Source organism: Haemaphysalis longicornis, unplaced genomic scaffold (assembly GCF_048455015.1).
Source record: "Haemaphysalis longicornis isolate Haplotype H1 unplaced genomic scaffold, Haemaphysalis longicornis Haplotype H1 scaffold_1, whole genome shotgun sequence".
NCBI lineage: Eukaryota > Metazoa > Arthropoda > Arachnida > Ixodida > Ixodidae > Haemaphysalis > Haemaphysalis longicornis.
In genome coordinates this window covers 326,885,497-326,906,133 of record NW_027526203.1, presented here as the reverse complement: position 1 = coordinate 326,906,133, position 20,637 = coordinate 326,885,497, and the positions used below count along the sequence as shown (strand labels likewise).

The 20,637-nt window shown below is 47.0% G+C and overlaps 1 protein-coding gene across 1 annotated transcript in view; it reads right to left on the bottom strand.

Annotated features, from left to right (window-relative positions):
- Positions 1-4,695: 4,695 nt before the first annotated feature.
- Positions 4,696-20,637, bottom strand: part of LOC144159600 (cytochrome P450 4V2-like) — a 42,390-nt gene continuing 26,448 nt past the window's right edge. Inside the window, exons 4-10 of the mRNA XM_077691189.1 lie at positions 18,685-18,754; positions 18,107-18,233; positions 14,386-14,583; positions 11,558-11,731; positions 9,774-9,840; positions 6,906-7,085; positions 4,696-4,899 (exon numbers count right to left, since the gene is read on the bottom strand). Of these exons, the coding sequence (XP_077547315.1) occupies positions 4,739-4,899; positions 6,906-7,085; positions 9,774-9,840; positions 11,558-11,731; positions 14,386-14,583; positions 18,107-18,233; positions 18,685-18,754 (977 nt within the window). The 3' untranslated portion in view covers positions 4,696-4,738. The remainder of the gene's footprint in view (positions 4,900-6,905; positions 7,086-9,773; positions 9,841-11,557; positions 11,732-14,385; positions 14,584-18,106; positions 18,234-18,684; positions 18,755-20,637) is intronic.

Genomic DNA, 20,637 nt, shown 5'->3' with positions numbered 1-20,637 from the left:
TTCTGTAAAACAACATGGTTGACATCCGACGGCATCGTTGGATGGGCATTCTCGATATCTCAGTAATCGTCGTGCCGTGCTTCTGCCATGTTGTCGGCTGTAAAATGCCTAAGATAAGCCTCCCAGGGCGGCTTGGAATGTTATCAATCACTAGCCGAGGCCTACGCAGTGGATGAACGCCCTCCGCGTCCCCGCAGACGCTCAAATGCCATTCGGTTTTCCCCCATATTTGGAGCTTGCCTCACTCATGTCTGGATACTAAAAAGCGTGTTCGCACCAGCCCAAGGACCTGTTGATTCTGGCCTGTGCCCACTGCCCGCAAGCAGTCGGTGCTTATGGCAACAGCACGCCAACGAAAACTCGCTAGCGCGTCAGTGTCAGCCTGCGCGCGTTCTGTGAACTAGTTCCTGGAGCAGTGAATGTTACGGCCCAAAAATGGTGAACTCAGTATAGAAAACGTCGGCCGAAAACGAAAAAGTCAACTTACAAAAAAAAATTTACCCTGGGGGATCCGAACTTGTGACTCGCAAAATCACATACGTAGCGTTCCAAACCACTCGGCCACGGGCCAGCGCTGCCGACCTTGGAAATATGAGGTATATAATGTATAACTAGTTTACACTTCTATTTAGTTTTAGCATTTCAAGCAGATTAGGTGCATATTTGTTGTATAGCGCTCGCTCAGTAAGCGTCCTGCGAATTTCCACAATATCTCAAGTCTAGCAATTGCATTTCTTAGTCAGAAACGCGTTCACAGATGTGTGGTCGTGCTGCTGACCGCTGTGCTTGTTCAACCAACGCAAAAAAGTGCAACCCGCCGTGGTGGCTCGGTGGCTAAGGCGTTCTGCTGCTGAGCGCATGGTCACGGGTTCGATTCCCGGCCGCGGCGGCAGCTTTTCTGATGGAGGCAAAAAGCAAAAACGCCCGTGTGTACGAGATTTCGGCGCACGATAAAGATCCCGAGGTGGTCCAAATTAATCCGGAGCCCTCCACTACGGCGCGCCTCATTGCCTGCGTTGGGTCGGCGCGTTAAACCCTACACTCAATCAATCAATCAAAAAAGTGTTTCCTGCTCCATATTTTTACTCTGTACGGTAAACGTTTCAGTTCATTTTATTTTCTTAGTACCTATATTAACTTCGCTTACTCTTCTCCTGCCTTCAAGTGACCTTAGATTTTCTACTAGCGTACCAGTCAGCGAAGCGTCGCATGCGCGCTTGTGCAGCGCTTGTGTGGAGTGACCTGGACTTGGAGCTTGATGCAGTGTACAAACAACAAAGTAAAAAAAGGCACATTCTTCCATCCACAAACGTGTCGTGGCTTAGTTTCATCTGAGCGAACGAATTGCGACGACTCGTCGGCGGCCGGCGGAGTAAACGCTGGGTAGACTGACTCTGTCGGAAGATCGGCGAGCCGTGCAGTAGCGCAGTCAAGCCAAGTCATCTCCTCCTGACGTCACACGAAAATGTCACAGAAAATGGGCGAGGATGCAGAGAGGAGGACAGCATTTTCGATGTAATTTTTCTACTAAATAAATTCGCGTAAACGCACTCAGAGTGGTCGAAACATGGCCTATGGACTCCGGAGTACACTTTGCGCTAGTAATCCCGCAATGTTTACAAAGCACTTCAGTGTCCCTTTAAAGAGCTTAGAAGGAATGCATAAAATAGAGATTGGCCGGTAGGTCATGTGGTCCCATTTTGACCCTGACTTAAAATCAGGAACAACTAACGCAGTCTTCCAACAAGCGGGTAATCGGCTATTTTGGAGGGAAGTTTGAAATATACACGTCAAGACAGGTCATGGTCTCACGACGTCAGGGCCGCACGAAAATGACGCCTTCATGCGCTTTAGGGCTTTCGAGATACGATTTTCTGAGATTAACATTTCCGAGCATTTATAGAGCCCCAGAGGTATATATAGTTGAGGGGGCAAGTTACACTTTTCTTGTTGTATTCGGAGCGGAATCGTTCCACAAAGGCATTAGAAACGACAGATATGCTCTCTGCATTCTCATCGAGGAGGTTAATGTTTTCTGAAGGATTTATAGATGTTTGCGAACGGACGTGGCCCTAGAAAACTTTAGCCTCACGTGTCGCGTTTGCTTCAACTGCGCTGACGTAATTACCCCTATCACATTTAAGTTAATATTTACTGTTAGACCTGAGTTGACGAAACTCACTCTTGCACCTTTCATGCCCCGTTTTCTTAGCCTGTCTGTGAGCTCGATCTTTCCTTCCGAGGGCCCGTTTTAGTTAAGCTGAAAGCCACTACGAAAAATTGCCTTTCTTTTCTGATTCTTTAGGTACAAATCTGCTGAAGCCGTCGTGGAGAACTTCAGTGAAAAAATCAGTTCGCGCATCAGCTTCATTGAGGATGGTTATTGGCGACCCGTCAGTGCCATTAAGAAAGTGAAATGAACCAATGTAGTCACCAGGAGCGCAGCTGTGACCACTGCTTCGTGATGTGTGAACAGGAGGACTGAGGTGGAGGGGAGATACGTTACACACAGAAATGAGTATAGGGGGATGAAACTTGTCACGCTTTACCAGTTCAATAAAGCTGTGCGAAACATCGGCGGCTTCTACGTTAGTCAGACACAAGTCTAAAATATTCCCACATGAATTCTTAATGGAGTTATACTGCAGTAATGAGGTGCAGGAAACAAAATATAGAAAAATGCCACTTCTGATGTATGGTATAGTATGCCTGATTAACTACCCGAGTGTCCCATGAAATCTCGGAAACGTTGAAGCCCGATTGGAATTTTGTGATTACTGTGAGATGTTACATTAGTTTTAATGAAATTTGGGGTATTGTTGAAGTTAGAAGGACGCATCTCGGGTGATTAGTAATCGGTACATAGCAAGAGGCGTTCACCCCGAGAACATAGCACTTCTACATAGATGGACTCAGCATATTTTTCAAAGTCAATACGGCATTTGCAATTTATGGAATTCTGAAGGGCAACAAGCACACCACCACGACTTCGTTTGCCGTGCGAAGAATCACGGTCACGCCGGAAAGCTCGATAATCTGGAGGGAAAAGGGAAGCCGAATTAATGCGAGAGCAAAGCCAAGTCTCTGACAAAGTGCTAACAGGAAAGCATGATGAAGCAGCATTAGGAAAAAAAACTCAGCTGATATAGTTCGAAGCCCACGGACATTCTGGTAACAAAAAAAGCATCCATGAAGATGGTTCTCTGCATGGATCATTTTAGCATGCAGCTCTCCACGGAAAGGCTTGTACAAACAGTGCCTAGATTAGAATGCAGGGACCCTCAGTCACTGGAAACCAGCATCGTCGACGGTAACGTAACAGGAGGCATACGAATCACGTCGCGTTTTCAGCCGTTTCACAAAAGCTGCAGAACCCCCACAGTAGGCAGGTGTGCAGAAACTTGGGCCGAGGTTGTCGTAGGGACCAACTTAGCCTCAAACGCTGCTTTTTTAGGCTTGGGACGGTCGACGGCGGAGAGCTCGTCAAATCCGAGGCACGTCGTTGGGTGGGAGCAGGGTTCGAAACAAATGTGGGCGACATCGGAGTCGGTCTTGGGGAGGCAACGAGGGGGGACACAGAAGGTAAAGAGCTTTGCGGTCGCGGGGTAGGGGGTTTTGTTTCAGCCGGGGCTGGGAGCAATGTGAACTCAGCTAGCCGAGGCGCCTCCCGCAACCCAGCAGTGATCGCACCTCTTCGCGCCGTATCTTCACAACATCGGCGTGCGCCTCGCCCTTTGTTGCTTCCTCCCGGCGCACCCGCCCATTGTCTTCCCCCAACCTGCGACCAGGTTGGAGAGGAAGAAAATCCCCTTCAGGGCGTCAACGAGAAGAGCGTGCAGGGAAAGCAGCTCGGCCCAAAGGTTTAACGCGCGGCGTTGCGGTGGCTGCGGGGGTAGGGATCGAAGAAAGGGCCGCCGCAGCCGGGGAGATGCCGGAGTCGTCGTTAGGCCTCGCTGTAGGGCTATCCGGCACACCCAGCGACGAAGCAGGCTTCCAGGCATTGCAGATGAAGCGACGCGCACCAGGCTTAATTAGGTGGAGGTCTTCAACCGGTAACGTTACGCATTTTGCGCGAGCACGTTTGTTGCACTCACCGCAACGAATAAACTACTGTTTTCCATAATAATAATAATAATAATAATCATAATAATAATAATAATAATAATAATAATAATAATAATAATAATCACTATCATTATCAGCATGAGGTGCGCGAGAATATATTTGCCATGGGCGCCGTCCTATCTAGTTATGCCGCTGCTTGGTGTAAGTATTCGGTGTACTCTCGCTGATAAACTTAGGGATGGAAAATTCGAGAGCATCGGGAATTTTGACAGGACCGCTTGTCTCACCATATGTCACTACTTACAGCACCACTTCGTATGGGACCATTTTTCCCACGGCCGTGTTTTACGTTCTCCGATCTAAATTAACCCCGTCCTATATATACCAACATGGCGCGCCTCATGCTCAACAGTAGCTTCAGAACGTCGGAACCCAATCTTTGCTTCGGGACAAACAGGAAGTGCTATACTTGGTAGCCAATATTTGCTTTCATTTTATTATTTTCAGCGGCAGGCTAAAACAGACGAAGACTAGTCAGCAAACATTGGCAAGGAGTCGGCGCTCGCATTGCCCATTCTGTCGTACGAGGTGGAGGCCAACGGGCCACTACGGGCGCATATTTGAGCTTAACAAAAATCAAATACAACAAGGGCCGAGTGAGCCTGCGTTATCGCTACTCTCGCGGAGTAAGGCGGACCCGCAGACCGTTTCGAGCCCGAAGCACGAGTTCATCGACGAGCTGCAACTTGTCCCTGTGGTACATGGATTCCAGTCTGTAGTTCCTCAGTATCCGCGACACGACCGTCTTCATCTCCATCGACGCGAACTTTTGACCTGCATAGGGCAGAAAAGATGAAAGAAAGCAACAGTGTGGGCAACCAGTGAAAGAAATGTGCTTCCACGTTCCCTTCCACCGAGAGAATATGAAAAAAAGAATGTTACTGAGGCGGGCTAGTTGGTGCAAGGTCGCAGTCGATAAACACTGATTTCAAGAAAAGTGGCTGTCTAGTTGTACGCGAAAAAGGAGGGAAAGGAAAACAGACAAGACTTTTTGGTTGTTGCGGTGAAAGTTGTCCACTTCTAAAAGATGCATCATGATGACAGGTGCTTGATCACTTGCGCACGTACACTCCGTGCCAACAGATAAATGTTCACACAATGGGAGGCGGTGCCTTGCCGCACCCTATATGGATTTGTTCGAGAGGGAGAACAAGCACCACAAGTCATGCATTCGTTAAGGCATTTAATTCATGCATTTAACCATGCATGAAAAAACATCAGTGGATCCAACTGCGTGAAAGGCGCGTATATTTGCAGATACATATTTCCAGTGTCAGTTGCCATGCTTTGCAAGCAGGGGATTTCAATAATAACACCTGTATTGAGGTGTAGAAGAGCCACCATGCTTAGAATTACGCCTTGCACAAAAGCCAGCTTGTCAGTGATTGCCAGTTGTGGCCAGCGTCGGGTTCTGCTCTAATATATATATTTTTAATCGAGCAGCTGACACAACTCCTTTACTTTCAGTGACACCTGTGAGCCAAAGCCTCACACCAGCTCTCGATGGTTTATTTCCCCCGCCTTTAGCGTGTTGCGTTTTTTCCTCATTTTCGGAGGACAAGGAGAAGCCAGTTGTAGCTGGTTCTCAACGTTGCAGACATTCTTGAGTGCGCACAGTTATCCATCGCCAAATTATCCAATGCCATTTTTTCGCCAAAAGGCGTAAACGCAAGATCTGGCATTTTTCACATCAACCATTTTTAGTTGTAACCTGTAAAAACTGCAAGAATTGATGCGTTTGAATTTTGAACCTGTTTCCTATTCCAAAAATGTTGCTTCTAGATATTTGTCTAGTGAGGTTTTTGTTTGGACCGCTATATAAAGCTCTGACTGGAACACTGTGGGACTGAGCTCTCAATGACAAAAAGGTCCATTTTGGTAGCTCAACGACGCAATTCAGACCGTTAAATGCGGTTTGAGGAACGCTCGGTAGTGATACTTCGTTGGCCTGTGGTTTATAACCTGTCATGGACGCTCACGTACGCAGGACAAACACCCCCGACTCAACAGCAGAGCTACTGAACTAGTTCAACAATCGCCTCGCAGAGCCGATACATTTTGTGGTGTTCAAAATCGACAGGAAAATTGGAGGTGAATACATCGTTCCCGCTATTACTTTGTGACTGATTTGCTCCCTCCTTTCAGTTGAGAGGTATAATGCTGATACTTCCTGTCGGGCATTTCGGCACACTAACTGGTGCGGTCCCTGGGAAGAGCAGCGCGGAAATGGAAAGAACGTGTCCGGCGGCGCTTTCAAACACCGCGCATTCCGAGAAAGGCCGCGCCCGCTAGCACCGGATGTCCTAACGGCCGCCACATGGGGATGTACCCCGACAAAGAGGACTGCTTTTCCCCCTTCCTCGGCCCTAAGCGGCAGGATGAAGGGAAGATGAAGACAGACAGACGCGGTCCGGGCGCCGGAGCTCTCGACACGTCGTCTTCGGGTTCCCCCGAGCACTGTTTCTTAGTCGCCTAAGTGTACTGTAAATAAATGTACATATTTGTATCGGAGGCTGAGTTTGTCGCTTGAAGATACCCTGGGTCAGATCCTCAGCGCTGCTGCGGCTTGGAAGAGAAGCCCCTGGGAAAACAACATCGCGAAGATAACTCTGTCCGACTATCCCCAGTCCGAACCTTTATTTCTCCCTTGGGAGATTAATAGTAGGCCCATTATTAAAACTCATTACAGCAGCGAGGCTTGACGGATAATTAAATTAGCAAGGTTTACTTTTGCCTTTCTCACGTTTATGTCCTTGTATTTCGCGAAACACCGGACTTACCTATGCAATTCCTGTAGCCAGCGGAAAAGGGCGTATAGGCAAACGGATGCCGACCAATGCTGTTCTCTGGCAAAAATCTCTCGGGTATATACTCCTCCGGTTTAGGAAACTCTTTGGGATCTCGGTGCAGCATGTAGATGAAAACCGTGCACACAGTTCCTTTTGGTATAATGTAGCCATCTGCAAGGAGACAAGGGCGATGACCTAACGAAGCTGCAGCTGTAAATGTTTAAATACTGATGAGACTATTGCCATTATTTCCTATCCGTGAGCAGTAACATGCCGTCATCATTTCAGTTATTTCTAAGACCGTATTTATAAATTGATGATGATTTGAGACAGCCCTTAAATTTAAGGAATCTTGAGCTATTTGAATTGCCCAATCACGTTATAAAACGAAGGTCACGTTATCGCAATGGGTGGCTCTACTTCATCATCCTGTGGGGTTATTAGCTGCGGCTTTGACAACACTGTAGGCGTGCTTCCGTAAACATCGAACGCGTAAACATTTTTTGACCGCTTGAGCTTTAAGGCGCCGCTCTTATCGATTAAAGCAGCGAAGACAGTAGGTAAACGCCGTCACTTCATGGTGGTAACAGTAATTAACGCTGTGACGGTGTTCTCCTTGGGGAGCGTCAATCAATAGGAAAAAAATCTAAGCACATGTAAAAAATGACAAAAATCACCGTATACGTCAGCCAAGCTGGACGTAAAAATGGGAATAAATCGAAACGAAAGCCATGATGGGGTAAAAAATAAAGAAAATTAGAATCAGCTCGTTCTTAGCTATATTCCTCAAAGTAACATTGCTTGTATATTTTTTCAAGGCACCGCCCCAAGCGTTGTTGCTATGACAGCCCGTAGTATTCACTACAAAATAATTCAAACTGCTAAAGTATTATACGCTGGTGAACAGCTTACAACTAAAAAATAACGAACGTATCATAAAGGTCACGCTGCAGTGGTGTTTTATCAATACTTGAGTACTTGTTTCAACACCTAATGTTAACGTAATACATCAAACGGATAATTAAACACTGCGCCAACGTAACGGGAGTTTCCAAACGCCGGTTGGAAACTCCCGCTAGATATTCGCGTTCACGTGCGCTAGCGCAATACGTACAAGGTTCCCAACGTGAAATGTATTTTGAGCGCTCGCTAGCGCACCCTTTACTTCACAATCGCGAAGCGTTGTTGCAGTTAAGCGAAATAGCCTACTAGCTTGGAAAATGGAACACCAACAACGTCCTCATTATTTTGGTTTAAACAATCAGTGAAGTGAAACCATTGCTCGTGTTTTTTTAGCGTAGTGGGTTCGTCGGGCTTTGTAACTAAAGGTGGACCAGAACGTTACCTAATCCCAATTTACCGAAATTAGAAATTGTGCATTGTCTCCGTTTACATGGGTAACTTGCTGTTTTAGCTAGACCTTGGTGGCAGATTCCTGGTATCCGCGCCAGGAAGAGACTGGCAGTTCAAAAGGTTAGTTTTAACAGAAGAGCTGTTTAGGCCGACCTTTGTCTGTCCGTCGTACCAAAAAAAAACACCAAGAAAAAAAAATGTGGTTAGAGGCGTCCCGGGAATCGAACCCGGGACGTTTACACCGTGCAACCGCCAACCTAACCACTGGGTCAGTCCAAAGTCCCCAGTGCTGCGAGGTTAGCAGCGGCGGGGAACAAGAACATTATGCAGCCAATTGGAAAGAAAAAAAAAACGTTTCCCGTGGTCGGAATCAAACCTGGGTCCCTCGCGCTATTAAACCGGTGTCTGTTGGATTGAACTGTCGTCGCATTCCGGGCGCACACCATTTCCTTTGGGCTCCTATCGCGGGCGTTGGCTTTGGACTTTGCAGCGGGTTCTAGCGCGTGCTGACGCGGTTCACTTTAAGAGAAACGTGAAAGCCTGCGGACGAAACAATCCGCGCCGCACGTCATGGAGAACTTTCAGCGACAAGTTCGGAAATAAATGTCAGGTGCAAAAGCTGGGTCTCCGACAAAGGAAGAGGGGCCGCCAGCTCTGCGGTTTCGCCATCCTCGGACCAATAGTGCATGCTGTACAAATGTTTTGTTGTCTCTTTTGTTTTTATCGAAAATAATTCTTTTTTCCTTGACATGTTTGTGTTTTATTGGAACTGCGGATATCTCATATATAGACGTGCGTATAAAAATAATTTTCGCAGTTATTCCAAATGCACCAATTGCCGGGACAAGCCTGCTACACCCTCTACGGGAATGACTCCGAGATCTCTTTGTCGACGAAAGCTTTTTTTTTTTTTTTTTTTGCAAGACCTCTACTATTCGCACCCATCCAAATTACTCTCGTCGCTCCATGAAAATGGAAATCCAAAAGTCAAAGCAAAGAAATCCTCAACAACAAAGACAACGCAGTTTTTCGAAGAGCGCAGTATCCCTAGCTGGACGGCGCCATTGACATCAGCCCTGTTGCCTGTTGAGAACACCAAACTCGACTAAATTGACAAACAGCTTCTGCCGTTGTCCCTCTGCTGGTAGAGCAGGAAGGTTTGCATTACTTAAACGTTGCGTGCTTGCATTGTTGTCGGCACTTATTTGAAGGACGACAAAGAGAGGACCTTATTGCTTACATTCTCGTCATCGGTGATTGTAACTAAAATGCCGCAGGCGAAACAGTCTCGTGTTTGGTTCGTAAGGACCTAATTCACAGTTTAAATTTCTGCACTTGTTAAAGTGGAAAAATACCGGGTGGGTTCTTCTTGCTGTAATCAAATGCATATACGACATGCACCGAGCATTGTGGGACGGATACGGTGGATTCGGGCAACATTTTGACCCCAGGGATGTGAATGTAGCATTTTGTAATAGAGGAACGCATGAACTCGATTGTTATTACCGTGTCTCCAGTCTTCTTTGAGCAGGCGGCCAATAAGCGGAACCGAAGGAAAGAGCCTTTGTGCCTCCTGAAAAGGTGCGAAAGGAAAAAGAAAAGGTGAGCATTTTAAAGCTTTGTACTGGTAAAACGTGTATAGTTACGTTGAGGGCTCCTGATTACATTAACAACATTCAAGAGGGCACTAGATTATAAATCCTAAAAAAAAAACAGCTAGAACTGAGAAGTATTTATAATTACTTTCTTTTTCCCTCAGTTTTCCCTCTAGCAGCTGGAATTCTGATGTGCTCCCAGCTCATAAAATTTGTTTACTTCAAACAGATTTAGCATATTTTTATGCGGGAAGGTATACTATAATGTCCATTTAATTACATTTTTTATTCGCACAAAACCTCATAAATAGCGTAAACTTTATTGAAGTGTTAATAACAAGTGGTTGACTTTATTAATTTTGTCGTTTCTGCTATTCCAGATCTCCTTACTTTTTGCACCCATTGTGGTGTGCCACAGTTGGTACGCGTCGCTTGGTTTAGTTGCGAATAGACCAGGGTCAGAACCAAACCGCATTTGGTTACATTTTTACAAATCCTACGTCTTGCAAACAGTAACTTTATGAAGAGGTATAAACTCTGCCGAACGAATCCGGGATGCTGCGCTTCTCGCACCACACGTGTTTGAGACTACCTTTACAGCTTCATGGCCGCAATGCGCCACATTTTGTTGATCCCTATATTGCTTTATTAGATGCGGCGCATCTCTTGCTCTGAGGCATGTCCCTCCTGCGTCGTCGTCGTCGGCGGCGGCGGCGGCGTCCGTCCGCAGCCCTCCTCCGTTCGCCTCTCCCACAGCTGTGTGCAACACTCTCACTCCGGCGCATTAGCATAACGACAGCTGGCGCGCTTGGTTGGCGCGCGCTTCGCTGCGTTAACGCTGCGTTAACAGCTGCTCCGGTGCGCATGTGCGCGCATGCGCGACTCTCCTCCGCGGTCTCGTCTCCTTCAACCCAATGGAAACGCCAATTGAACCCCCAGATGCGCCGCATCACGCCAGGGTTCTCTCGCGGGGAGATGGAGGCAATTTTCCTCAGTTAATTGGCTTGAAGACGCTAAAAACCGCTACACCGAGAAGTAATAGTGAGCCCAATAATTACTTTGGAATGGTGCTGAAACAGCTCAACAAGAAGCTATTTCTCGGGCAGATGTTTCTTCGTCACCCGCGCGTAGTCGGGGGGTTACATAGCTGCCACAAAAGGGTAAAACAGCCAGGTAGCACGGATGCAAGAGAGTGGGCCCAATTCTGCGAGCGCAGTGACTTCTCTCCGCCTTCCTAGCGAATCCTGCCGCTTACATGATGCCTACGCGGCAAACACTGTGTTCGTTGGGCTTGCTTCTTACGCGGCGACGAAGAACTTACTACTGTGACGCATGGGGCCTCCACCATCGTGAAATCTTCCATGCGCTTCCTTGTGCGCTCTAGCGCATCACAATGGCCGGACCACGAGTTCGCTGCATGAGCTTCTGTCCAGCCTTTTAAACAATAGCTGCGGATACACGGCTGCGACAGAAGCGCATTGTAGAGTGCTCGCGCAGCGGCAAGAGAGTGCCTCGAGGTCTGCCGCCACAGCGGCTTTCTCCTCGATAGAAGCGATTCCTTCCGTTTACATGACGTCGAGGCTAAAGAAACTCGTTTTGCAAAAACTGGGTTCAATGCATAAACTGGGACAGCGCTATACTCGAAGGGCAAACCAGGGCGCAGCTGTGGTTGCTTCGGGCGCCAGCGGCACTCACCTTGATGGTGCATTCCAGGTACTTCATTCGCTTGATATCCTGGGTGGTGGCATCTCTGTCCCTGTCGTGGCCGAATATTTCCTCCAGTTCATCGTACACTTTCTGTTGGACGTCTTGGTGTAGGCCCAGCAGGTACAATGCCCAGCTGATTCCTACCGCGGTCGTATCGTGACCCTTAGAATGGGAATAAAGGCCACAAACAGGGCGCCATGCTGAAGCTTTTCTGATTGTTTTCACTCTCCCTACACGTGCCCATCAGGTACGAAACATTATCTTCTTTATTTTAATGCGTAAGCACAATTTCGCGATCATCCCCCACCCCCGGAAATCTGTCAATCCGTCCGTCATTACTTTGAGACACCATGCGCTACTTAGGTAGATATGGGCCATGTGGAGTAAATAATGGGAGGCCGTGGGGCCTTTTGTTATTTCAAGACCTTTTGTTTCAAAAAACCTCCCGTAATAAAATCGGATGAGAGGTTTCAATGCTAACATACTTAGACGCACATCGGCAGCACAGGTAGGAATCCCCTGTAAAGAATGATTACGCACTATCTGACATAACCTCAGGAATTCCTCAAATTCTTCCAAATTTTATTTCTGTAGCGAAGAAGCTGGGCACGCTAGGTACAAGAATATAGAACTCGAAATTGAATTTCACCGGTCTCAAGCAGGGTGATGGTCAAAACTTTGAGTTTATATCAAGCTTTTTATCCCGTGGTTAAGTTCAGAGCAGGGTGGTTGGTGATGTTTGGTCAACTTTTAGAGCGCTACAGAGCCAGAGAAAGAGAGAAAGTAGGTCGGCTAGGCCTCTTATCCTTGCCTGGATATTCAGGCCTCTTCCTAGCCACGTCATTATTACTCATTAGTTTGGGCCGGAGCGTCTATGTATGGCTTTTACGTGCAAGCCCTAAGTACCCGACCTGCGAAATCTGCGACTTAAAGGAGCCATGAAGAGAAAATGCAAGTTGGTTTTATTGGAAAGATTTAGTGTTTTATAGTGCCCCCAGCGCTTGTCCGGATACAAACGGTGCTTTATGCACTGAGAAATTAAACAATTTAGGTTAAAATTTTGATTTTCCCGCTCAATCGTGAGTTTTCGTGGTCCCAAATGACATCACAGGAACCGACCGCTCTGCAGCCTAGAGTACCTTCATTACGCATCCGCCGTACAGGGTAGAGACACGCATACGCTGGCGCCGCCATTTTCGGTTGCTCGCTCGCCGCCGAAGCAAGTCATTGTGTCAAAACCGCGCTAAAATTATCGCCGCAACGCGGTTTACTGAAGAAGTTTGAATCATATTGTCTGTTTCGCGTTGCTAGGTCTCGTGGGAAACGAAAAGAATAACGCGTTGAGCCCGTTGATCCAATTGCGGCGGCACGGGACCGTTCAAAGGTTGTCTCCACCCTGTACAGCGGTGTTGGTTTGTTCCCGCGTTTCTTTACGTTCCGTAACCTAGATGGCGCCACCATACCGTGGCAAGCGTTTGGTTTGTTTTTGCCCGCATTTAAACCTGGCTTGTTTTTGTTCTGGGAGAAAATATTCGTTCCCTGAAACAGTGCTCGCTCGACAAATGGGGTCACGTAAGACACCGTTGCTTGCGTCAATCGGCCAGTGTCGTCTGAGACCACCCCAAGCCCCGTAGTGCTGTGCAGCTAAACCAAGCATGCTGTGCGCAGTACGAACAGCAGAACGCATCAGTACTTCTATGTTTACATGTGCTTTCGTAACTTGCACTGTTTCTTCCATCATTCTTATTGCTTTGTAAAGAATGTGCCCTAAATTTAAGCGCAAATCGCTCGTTCGTCTAGTTTGTAAGCTCTACCTAATTTGCGTCTGCTTCTGCCAGCCTCCGCCAATCGCAGAGCTTAGCTCATGTGACATCATAGGTTCTGTTGCGGGAAATGAGCTGGTGGGTCGCATGACCATTCCCGTTTTTCCTAATTATGTAGCTTATTTGAGCGAAGTTTACGTTAAAAGTGGTGTCAGTATGATTCTAACGAGACAATCTTTTGAATGAACCAAACTTGTGTTTTCTCTTCATGGCTCCTTTAAAGTGGGAGGCCACCGAGTTTGGATAGGGAATAAGGCGTAGAGAAGGAGGGCGCGCCGTACGGAGGAGAGCGCGACCGAGCGGAGAAGGCAGGGGCTACACGGGCGGCTCAGTGTCAAAGCGAACGCGGCCCAGAAATAAAACACAAAGGGAAGCACAGCCACACACCACTGCACACGGCGCTCAAGGAAAAAATATACATGCCTCAGAAATAAAACACAAAGAAAAGCACAACCAATAGCCTTCCGAAGCCTCACTGGAGAAACTCCCTGGAATCACTGAATACGCCGGATTCAAGCACACGCCGTGGACACGTGGGCACGTGAACAACCAAGTGCCTATCACGTTCACACCACCGGTCGCTGCACACCATAGAAACCGGCGGGTTCACGAGCTGAGCAAGATCGGCAAGGAGCGGGTGAGGGGCGCCTGAGTTGCTCACTCGTAACCCGCGTTCGGAAAGTAAAACGCCACCATAACGTTGTTTACCGTAATAAAAATAAAGAGCATAAATTTTACCTATTATTACCACGCTAAGCCTCGCTGTCGGTTTTAGTTGGTCTGTACTTCGCATGTCCGAACTTGAATTTTCTACCTAAAAACGCTTTTGCAAATGTGCGAAAAAGATGTACAGACATCCGTTGCCACGCTGGCAATGAATGCTGTATAACTGAGTTACTGCAGGTGTGAGGCATAATAATTTCGGCCTACCACGGCGGCACTGGTTCGACTCACGTCATTGCCCACTTCTTGAAGTGCATTGTGTGCGCCTACCTCAAAGGTAAACGTGTCAACTTCTTCACGTATATCTTCTTCAGTAAACGATGGGTCTTTGAAGTGCTGTGCGAGAAGCAGGTCGAGGAAGGCCCGCCGGTGTCCACTCAGGTTGATGTATCCGTCGTCGAACACACCGTCCCCCGTCTCGGACGCAGCCTGGTGCTCCAAGAACAATTTCTTACGCTCCTTTATCACCTGCGCCAAACCCACCGTTGTGTCGTTTTTGGCATCAAATTATTCGGAAAGAGTGGTGCATCGTATGTGGTACGCAAACCTGGACTGGGAGGTGTAGAAGAGTTCGTTTCGTTTCGAGTGTAGTGTGGCCGCCGAATCGAAATGATCGCTCCTGTACATTTGACTACAGGCCTAACTACAATCTAATTGTTTATTTTATTCATTTAGAGTATGTTTGATTCTTTATTTCTGTTCTTACGCTGCACTGTTAAACACAACCTTTGATATTTTGGCACGGAGCAAAGTACTGAGGACATCTATGGACCTTCTCTGATGTTGTTTCGCCCCCATCGTGTGTTATTTCCCACATAACAGAACGCAAAGTAAGGCACGGCGATCGGCAAATTTTAGAAATGGTACTGACTCCATTCATTGATTCCTTCTTATTTACACCGGGCAGAACTTGCTAGTTGCCCCAAAGCCACTGCTGTAATTGAAACGTTGCTTTCGATTTCGGTTATTTTTTGCATAAATATGTTGCAAAAGCTTATAATGACACTTATACGCCTCGAGCTTCGCGATGGCTGCACCGCCTGCCACCGCTTCTCCGCGGCGTTTACGGGATGAGCGCTGCGTGACTGATACGGGCTCATGCAGTGTTTTGGTTCTCTTTCGCTTCTTTTTGTCTTTCCGCACACTAAACAACTTGTTATGGTCACGTCTGTAAGCAAATAGTGCGTTCAGGGTAATTTAAAAAACAGCTGAGCTGCGGCTTGGTAGAGTGTTCGAACGCCAACAAAAGCTCGGGGACGCGGTTCTGGGCGCTTCCTGGGCGCTCTTACGGGCGTCGGCGACGGCAGCAGCATATCGCCATTGTTACCTCCTAACACGTCAGGCGCTAGTGAATTCTATTGTCGTCTAGTTTATTAGGTCTGATATTGGCAGAGTGAAGGTTGCTTTCGTTTTGCATCGCGGACAACGAATTTGTCTTCATTTCGAATATATACATAGTCGCAAAACTTATGTTTAGGTGTGCTGACAACCACTTTTTTACGGGAATATAGTAAGCCCGGCGAAAATGTTGTATTGCAAGGCTCTGCGTCCTTAAATATGTACCCACTCACGCCTTATAGCAAGAACCGAGGGAAGCTAATGAAACCACTGATTATTAAATGGCCTGCAAGTCGCCAAGAAACAGAATAGCTCGTACTGCAATGAAAGAAATACAGCGCAGTTTCGGAAACACTAAAGGCGTTCGTCTAAACTTAAGTAAATTGAGACTTGCCGGGCCAAACTAGATGCGAAATGCATTGCTATTTCGCAGGACATGGCGAGCTGGCTTAACTATTGTTGTGTACGAATGCGGGACGAAGTCAAGGAATTAACGTTTTAGTAATCCCACACACAAGCCGTGCATTCACTTTACTTTTGTTTTTCGACTTCAAATAACTGCTGATCACTCGGTGAACGCATCTTTTGAAGCAAACAGGGTAGGGAGTTCACAAACGAAGAAAGGTGTCGTTAGAAGAGTGCGGTATCTGATAAGGCCCTCTGATTATAGTTTGTTCTAGTTTCCGCAGGCTCCCTGTGTCATACGGTGATGTTTCGAAGAAGCGTTCAGTCGCGTACGCGGCTTACCCAATAAGCGGGGCCTTCTAGGGTTTGCGGGCGCTCATTTCAGGGCAAGACGACCCAGCATAAATTTTTTTGTCGTGTGCTGATCCCCGAGTATAATTTAGTATTATCTACCGTACTGCTTTCATAGATAGTTCGCGAAATTAAAGCCGCATTAGCTCGTCCAGGGTAGTGATCATTGTTTGATGTATGGTATTGGCAAACGAAACTGGTGTGCTGTCAGGTATGAGCACTCCGCTATATTATGTAAGCGCCCAAAACGATTTACATCATTATGTATAATCGTAGCATGACCATCTGAGGAAACGCTTCTTACGGCGACATTGTTAGTAAATTTCACGGCAATGGAATCACCATCTGCTCCATATGCGGGCTAGGCGACGTTGGTCTGTAACACACACTTGTCGCTTATACATACCCAATGTACCAAATTAAGATCGCCTCAGAAAAATTTACACTCTCGTAAATACATCGCATTTACAAACAGAGTGACTGCTCCACATGAATATGTGTTTCCAACGCGTACAAACGGTAAAACTCAGTGGTGAACGTGCTGTAAAAGGCGCGGAGACAGTGGAAGCGGATAGAGTGTCCCGCGGCTGCTTTCGAAGCGGGCCACTAGACCACGCCCCTAAAGGCCGCTCTCTAGAACCACTAAATAAGGTACACTTAAGAGTAACGACACTGACGCATGGCGGCAGCCATTTTGGTGCCTAACGCCAGTGTGGCCAGCTTTATTCCAGATATTGCGGCTGACATTGACGGGCGGAATTGGTGCAGGCGCCGCTTGGCAACCATGCCAGCTGTGTTTACTTTTTGAGGATTTCGAGCCTGCACGCCGGTGCGACAGGTTCACGCTCGGTTACGCTAGCGTAGCTTATTTAGTGGCTCTAGGTTACACTAGAGCCACTAAATAAGCTGCACTTTACTAGTGGCTGTAGATTATGCTAGGCCAGAGTCGCTCTTTCGCAGCGGGAAGCGTAGCAGGCGTTTTCCACCTTCGAGCCGGTTGGAACAGCCCGGTACAAAGCACCACGGCATCGCTACTCTGCCTGCGGATTAAAAACTCACTCTCAACGTATCATACAGCCACACTGCACTCCGAAAATAACGATTTATTGAAGAACGCACGCGCAGCAACACAGAGGCACCAAAATGTCAGCGCCCATGGGTCTTCCGGAGTAAACAAATGTCACGTGACGCAGCTCAACCAATGCCCGCTATCGGCGGCATACACCAATGACAGAAAAGAGTGCTGATACTCTGACACCTGATCTAGTGGTCATACCGCTCTCCTTTTAGTGGCCCCCATCAGGCCGCGCTCGAGACGTATAGGGAGAAAGAAAAGTTCAGTTCAGCAAGTTGATGTAAAAACTCGCAACTTTTGGAGAATAGATTTTTCTAGTTTCGATAAAGCTGAAAATTCGTGTCAGAAACAAGTTCATTTCCCTGTAAACTCTTCTGATCAATTACAGAACAGTGTTTTTTGGCACATAGCCGTCTTTACTTCGCTCTTGATAATGAGGAGTATAAGATCGGTGTCGCTTTCAGAAGGGATTTTTGTTTGCTTGCTACTGCCTAAACGCTTCTGATCTTCTTGTTGCATAGTGAAGGAGGTTGAAATGGTTTTAACGAATCAAATATTACAATATCAAGAAAGTAAACTAACCGAGAAATAAACTGAACAACTACGCGCCGGTAGAAAGAAAACGGTCAGACAGAAAAATGTTACGGACCATTTTGTCCTCAAGTGCATCACAAAGTGGATTTCAATCACTGTAAAATTCTGTTCACGCTGGTTACCTTAGCAAGAGTTTCATTTCTACATAATTACTCCTCGTACCCTATGCGTATCTGAAAAACCAAACTGAGATCCTAAAAATTCGGTCAGTGTTGTTTCCTGTCTTACCTTTCTTGAAAACGTGTGCACAAATTTGACGCTCTGATTGAATTCCGCACAATCAGCAGTGAACTGGTAGGCAAAATCTTGCCATGTCCATGGCTGTGAGGCACGTGTAAACCACAGCTCACCCAGCCTGTAAAGAGAAGCAAGAGGTTAATCTCCAATTGACCCCGTCCAGAATGCAAAAAAAATATATATATATATTTCTCGATTATTTACTTGTAGCTTTAAATTTCCCCTGCTTTTCCCCCTGGTTTTCCCCCTGTTTCATTATTTATTTATTATACATCCTGGAGCTTAGTGCAGTAAGCATGGCATGTTTAGTGCAGCGTGTATTTTGGCGTCTTAAATATCCGAAAGGGGGACATAAAATCTAAAAAGCGCTCGTCAAAATTCCGGAGGATATTTGTACTGTTTTTCATTGTAAAGGTTGCTGATGTGTGAACCCGTAAGCTTTTGAGGACGAATTCGTTCCAGAAATAAAGCTCTTTGAGCGAGCTTCGGCCACCCCACGATATTGCTACCAGCACACTACACCTGTAAAAATGTAACAAGAAAACGCACACTGGCAATGCCCTACTTACCGCATTACAGCTCGCACGTATTTTGAGTCGGCGCATCGTTGAGCATTCACGCACGTCCCCATGGCCGTTTCTGTGCGAGAGAATTTGCGTAAATACATTAAAGCATTGCTTCGCAAACAAAGCTTAACTTCGATATATCAAAGGAATACTCATTTGAAACATTAAAGCCAAATTCGAGAGGGGCAATAAGCCACTTCATTTACAATTTTATGGGCTGGAAGCGCCATTGAAACAGTGTTGAAAAAATGCAAGCATCAAAAATATTGACTAGCCTGAACACTTTCCGCAGTGCCCCAAAACGAGTACATCGTGGTTTCATAAGTTACAACAGATTCAATCAAGGATTTACCGGGTGACGAGAGAATCTAAACTTCAACGTCCCCGACAAGAGGCACACGGCCAGTCTACTTCCCGCCAGGCTTCGTGAATGCCCCCGATGCCAACGCAATTCCGGAGAGATCGGGTCTCCGTATCTTACGCCCTTTTTTAGAATGGAGCTTTTCAGCCTTCTTATGAATGAGTATTATATCACTTGAGGGTATTTAAATGGACACGGAAGGGATTTGTAAACAATGCGGCATTACTTGCGGAAATTGTAGTCTGGAGTTCCTAGGCCGTGTTTCGACAACTCTCGCTACGTTTACGCTACATTATTCAGTAGAAAAATCAATTCGAAAGTGCTGTGCTCTTCATGGCCTCCTCCTTGCCGATTTCATATGACGTTGCGTATGACGCTCAAACGAGATGGCTTGGCTTGACTGCGCTACTGCACGGCTCGCCGATCCTCCGACAGAATAAGACGGCCCAGCGTTTAGTCGGCCTACCGCCGGCGGGTCATCGCAAATTGCTCGCTGGGTTGAAACTAAGCCCCGACACGATTTGTGCCTGGTAGAATATGCCTTTAGCTTGTTAGTTTGTAGACTGTATCAAACTCCAATTGCAAGTAGCACTACATAGGCGGACACTCGACGCTTTGCTGACTGGTACGCTAGTTGAAAAATCTGGGCCAATTAAAGGCGGTAGAAGAGCCAGCGAAGTTAATATATGTACTAAGAATCCAAAATTAACAGAAACTTTTATTGTGCAGCGTAAAACCAAGGCGCGGGAAGCACTTTTTGCGCGGGGTGAACTAGCATAGCGGTCAGAAGCATGACCACACGTTTGCGAACTATTTTCTGCCAAAGGAATGCAGTCGCTAGAGATGAGATATTTTTGCACTGCTGAGCACGAGGACGCGAGTTCTCTTCCCGGCAGTGGGGGCCGCTTTTCTGATGGAGGCGAAAAGCAAAAACACCCGTATGAACAAGATTTCGGAGCATGTTAAAGATCCCCAGGTGGTCAAAATTAATCCGCAGCCCTCCACTCCAGCGCGCCTCATCGCCTGCGTTGCGTTGGTGCGTTAAACCCTACAATCAATCAATCAAATCAAGAGATGAGATATTTTTTGTGGGAATTGGGGGGGACGCTTACAGCACGATCGTTATTCAACAAATAGTTGTCTAAGCTGTTTTGAATGCTAAGACAAAATAAAAATGTAAGCAAGCAATAATATAAGCCCCGTTTACATTGACCCGACAAGGGAGCGTTGAGTCGAAATAAACAGGTTTTTTGGACTCGACCCCCCCCCATGTATAAGCGGACGGGGTGGGTCAGAGTGCCGTCGCGGCGAGTCCAGTCAACTCGGAGGCAGGGGGTGGGTTAGCTCTCTCGTCGGGCTGAGTCGGCGGGCCGCGGGGAGCAGAATACCGTATCTGCGCGGTTCTAACGCGCCCCCAATCGTAACGCGCGGGTAACTTCGCGCAGGAAAATTCGAAAAAAAAAAAAATGTGACACTGACGGTACTGCGCAGATGGAAAAGACATGACACCACGTACCTGGAAGAGGCAGATTTTATTTGCCGAATGCAGCTCTGGAAGCCAATAATGAATTGTGCTTCACAAGGTTGCTTATCCA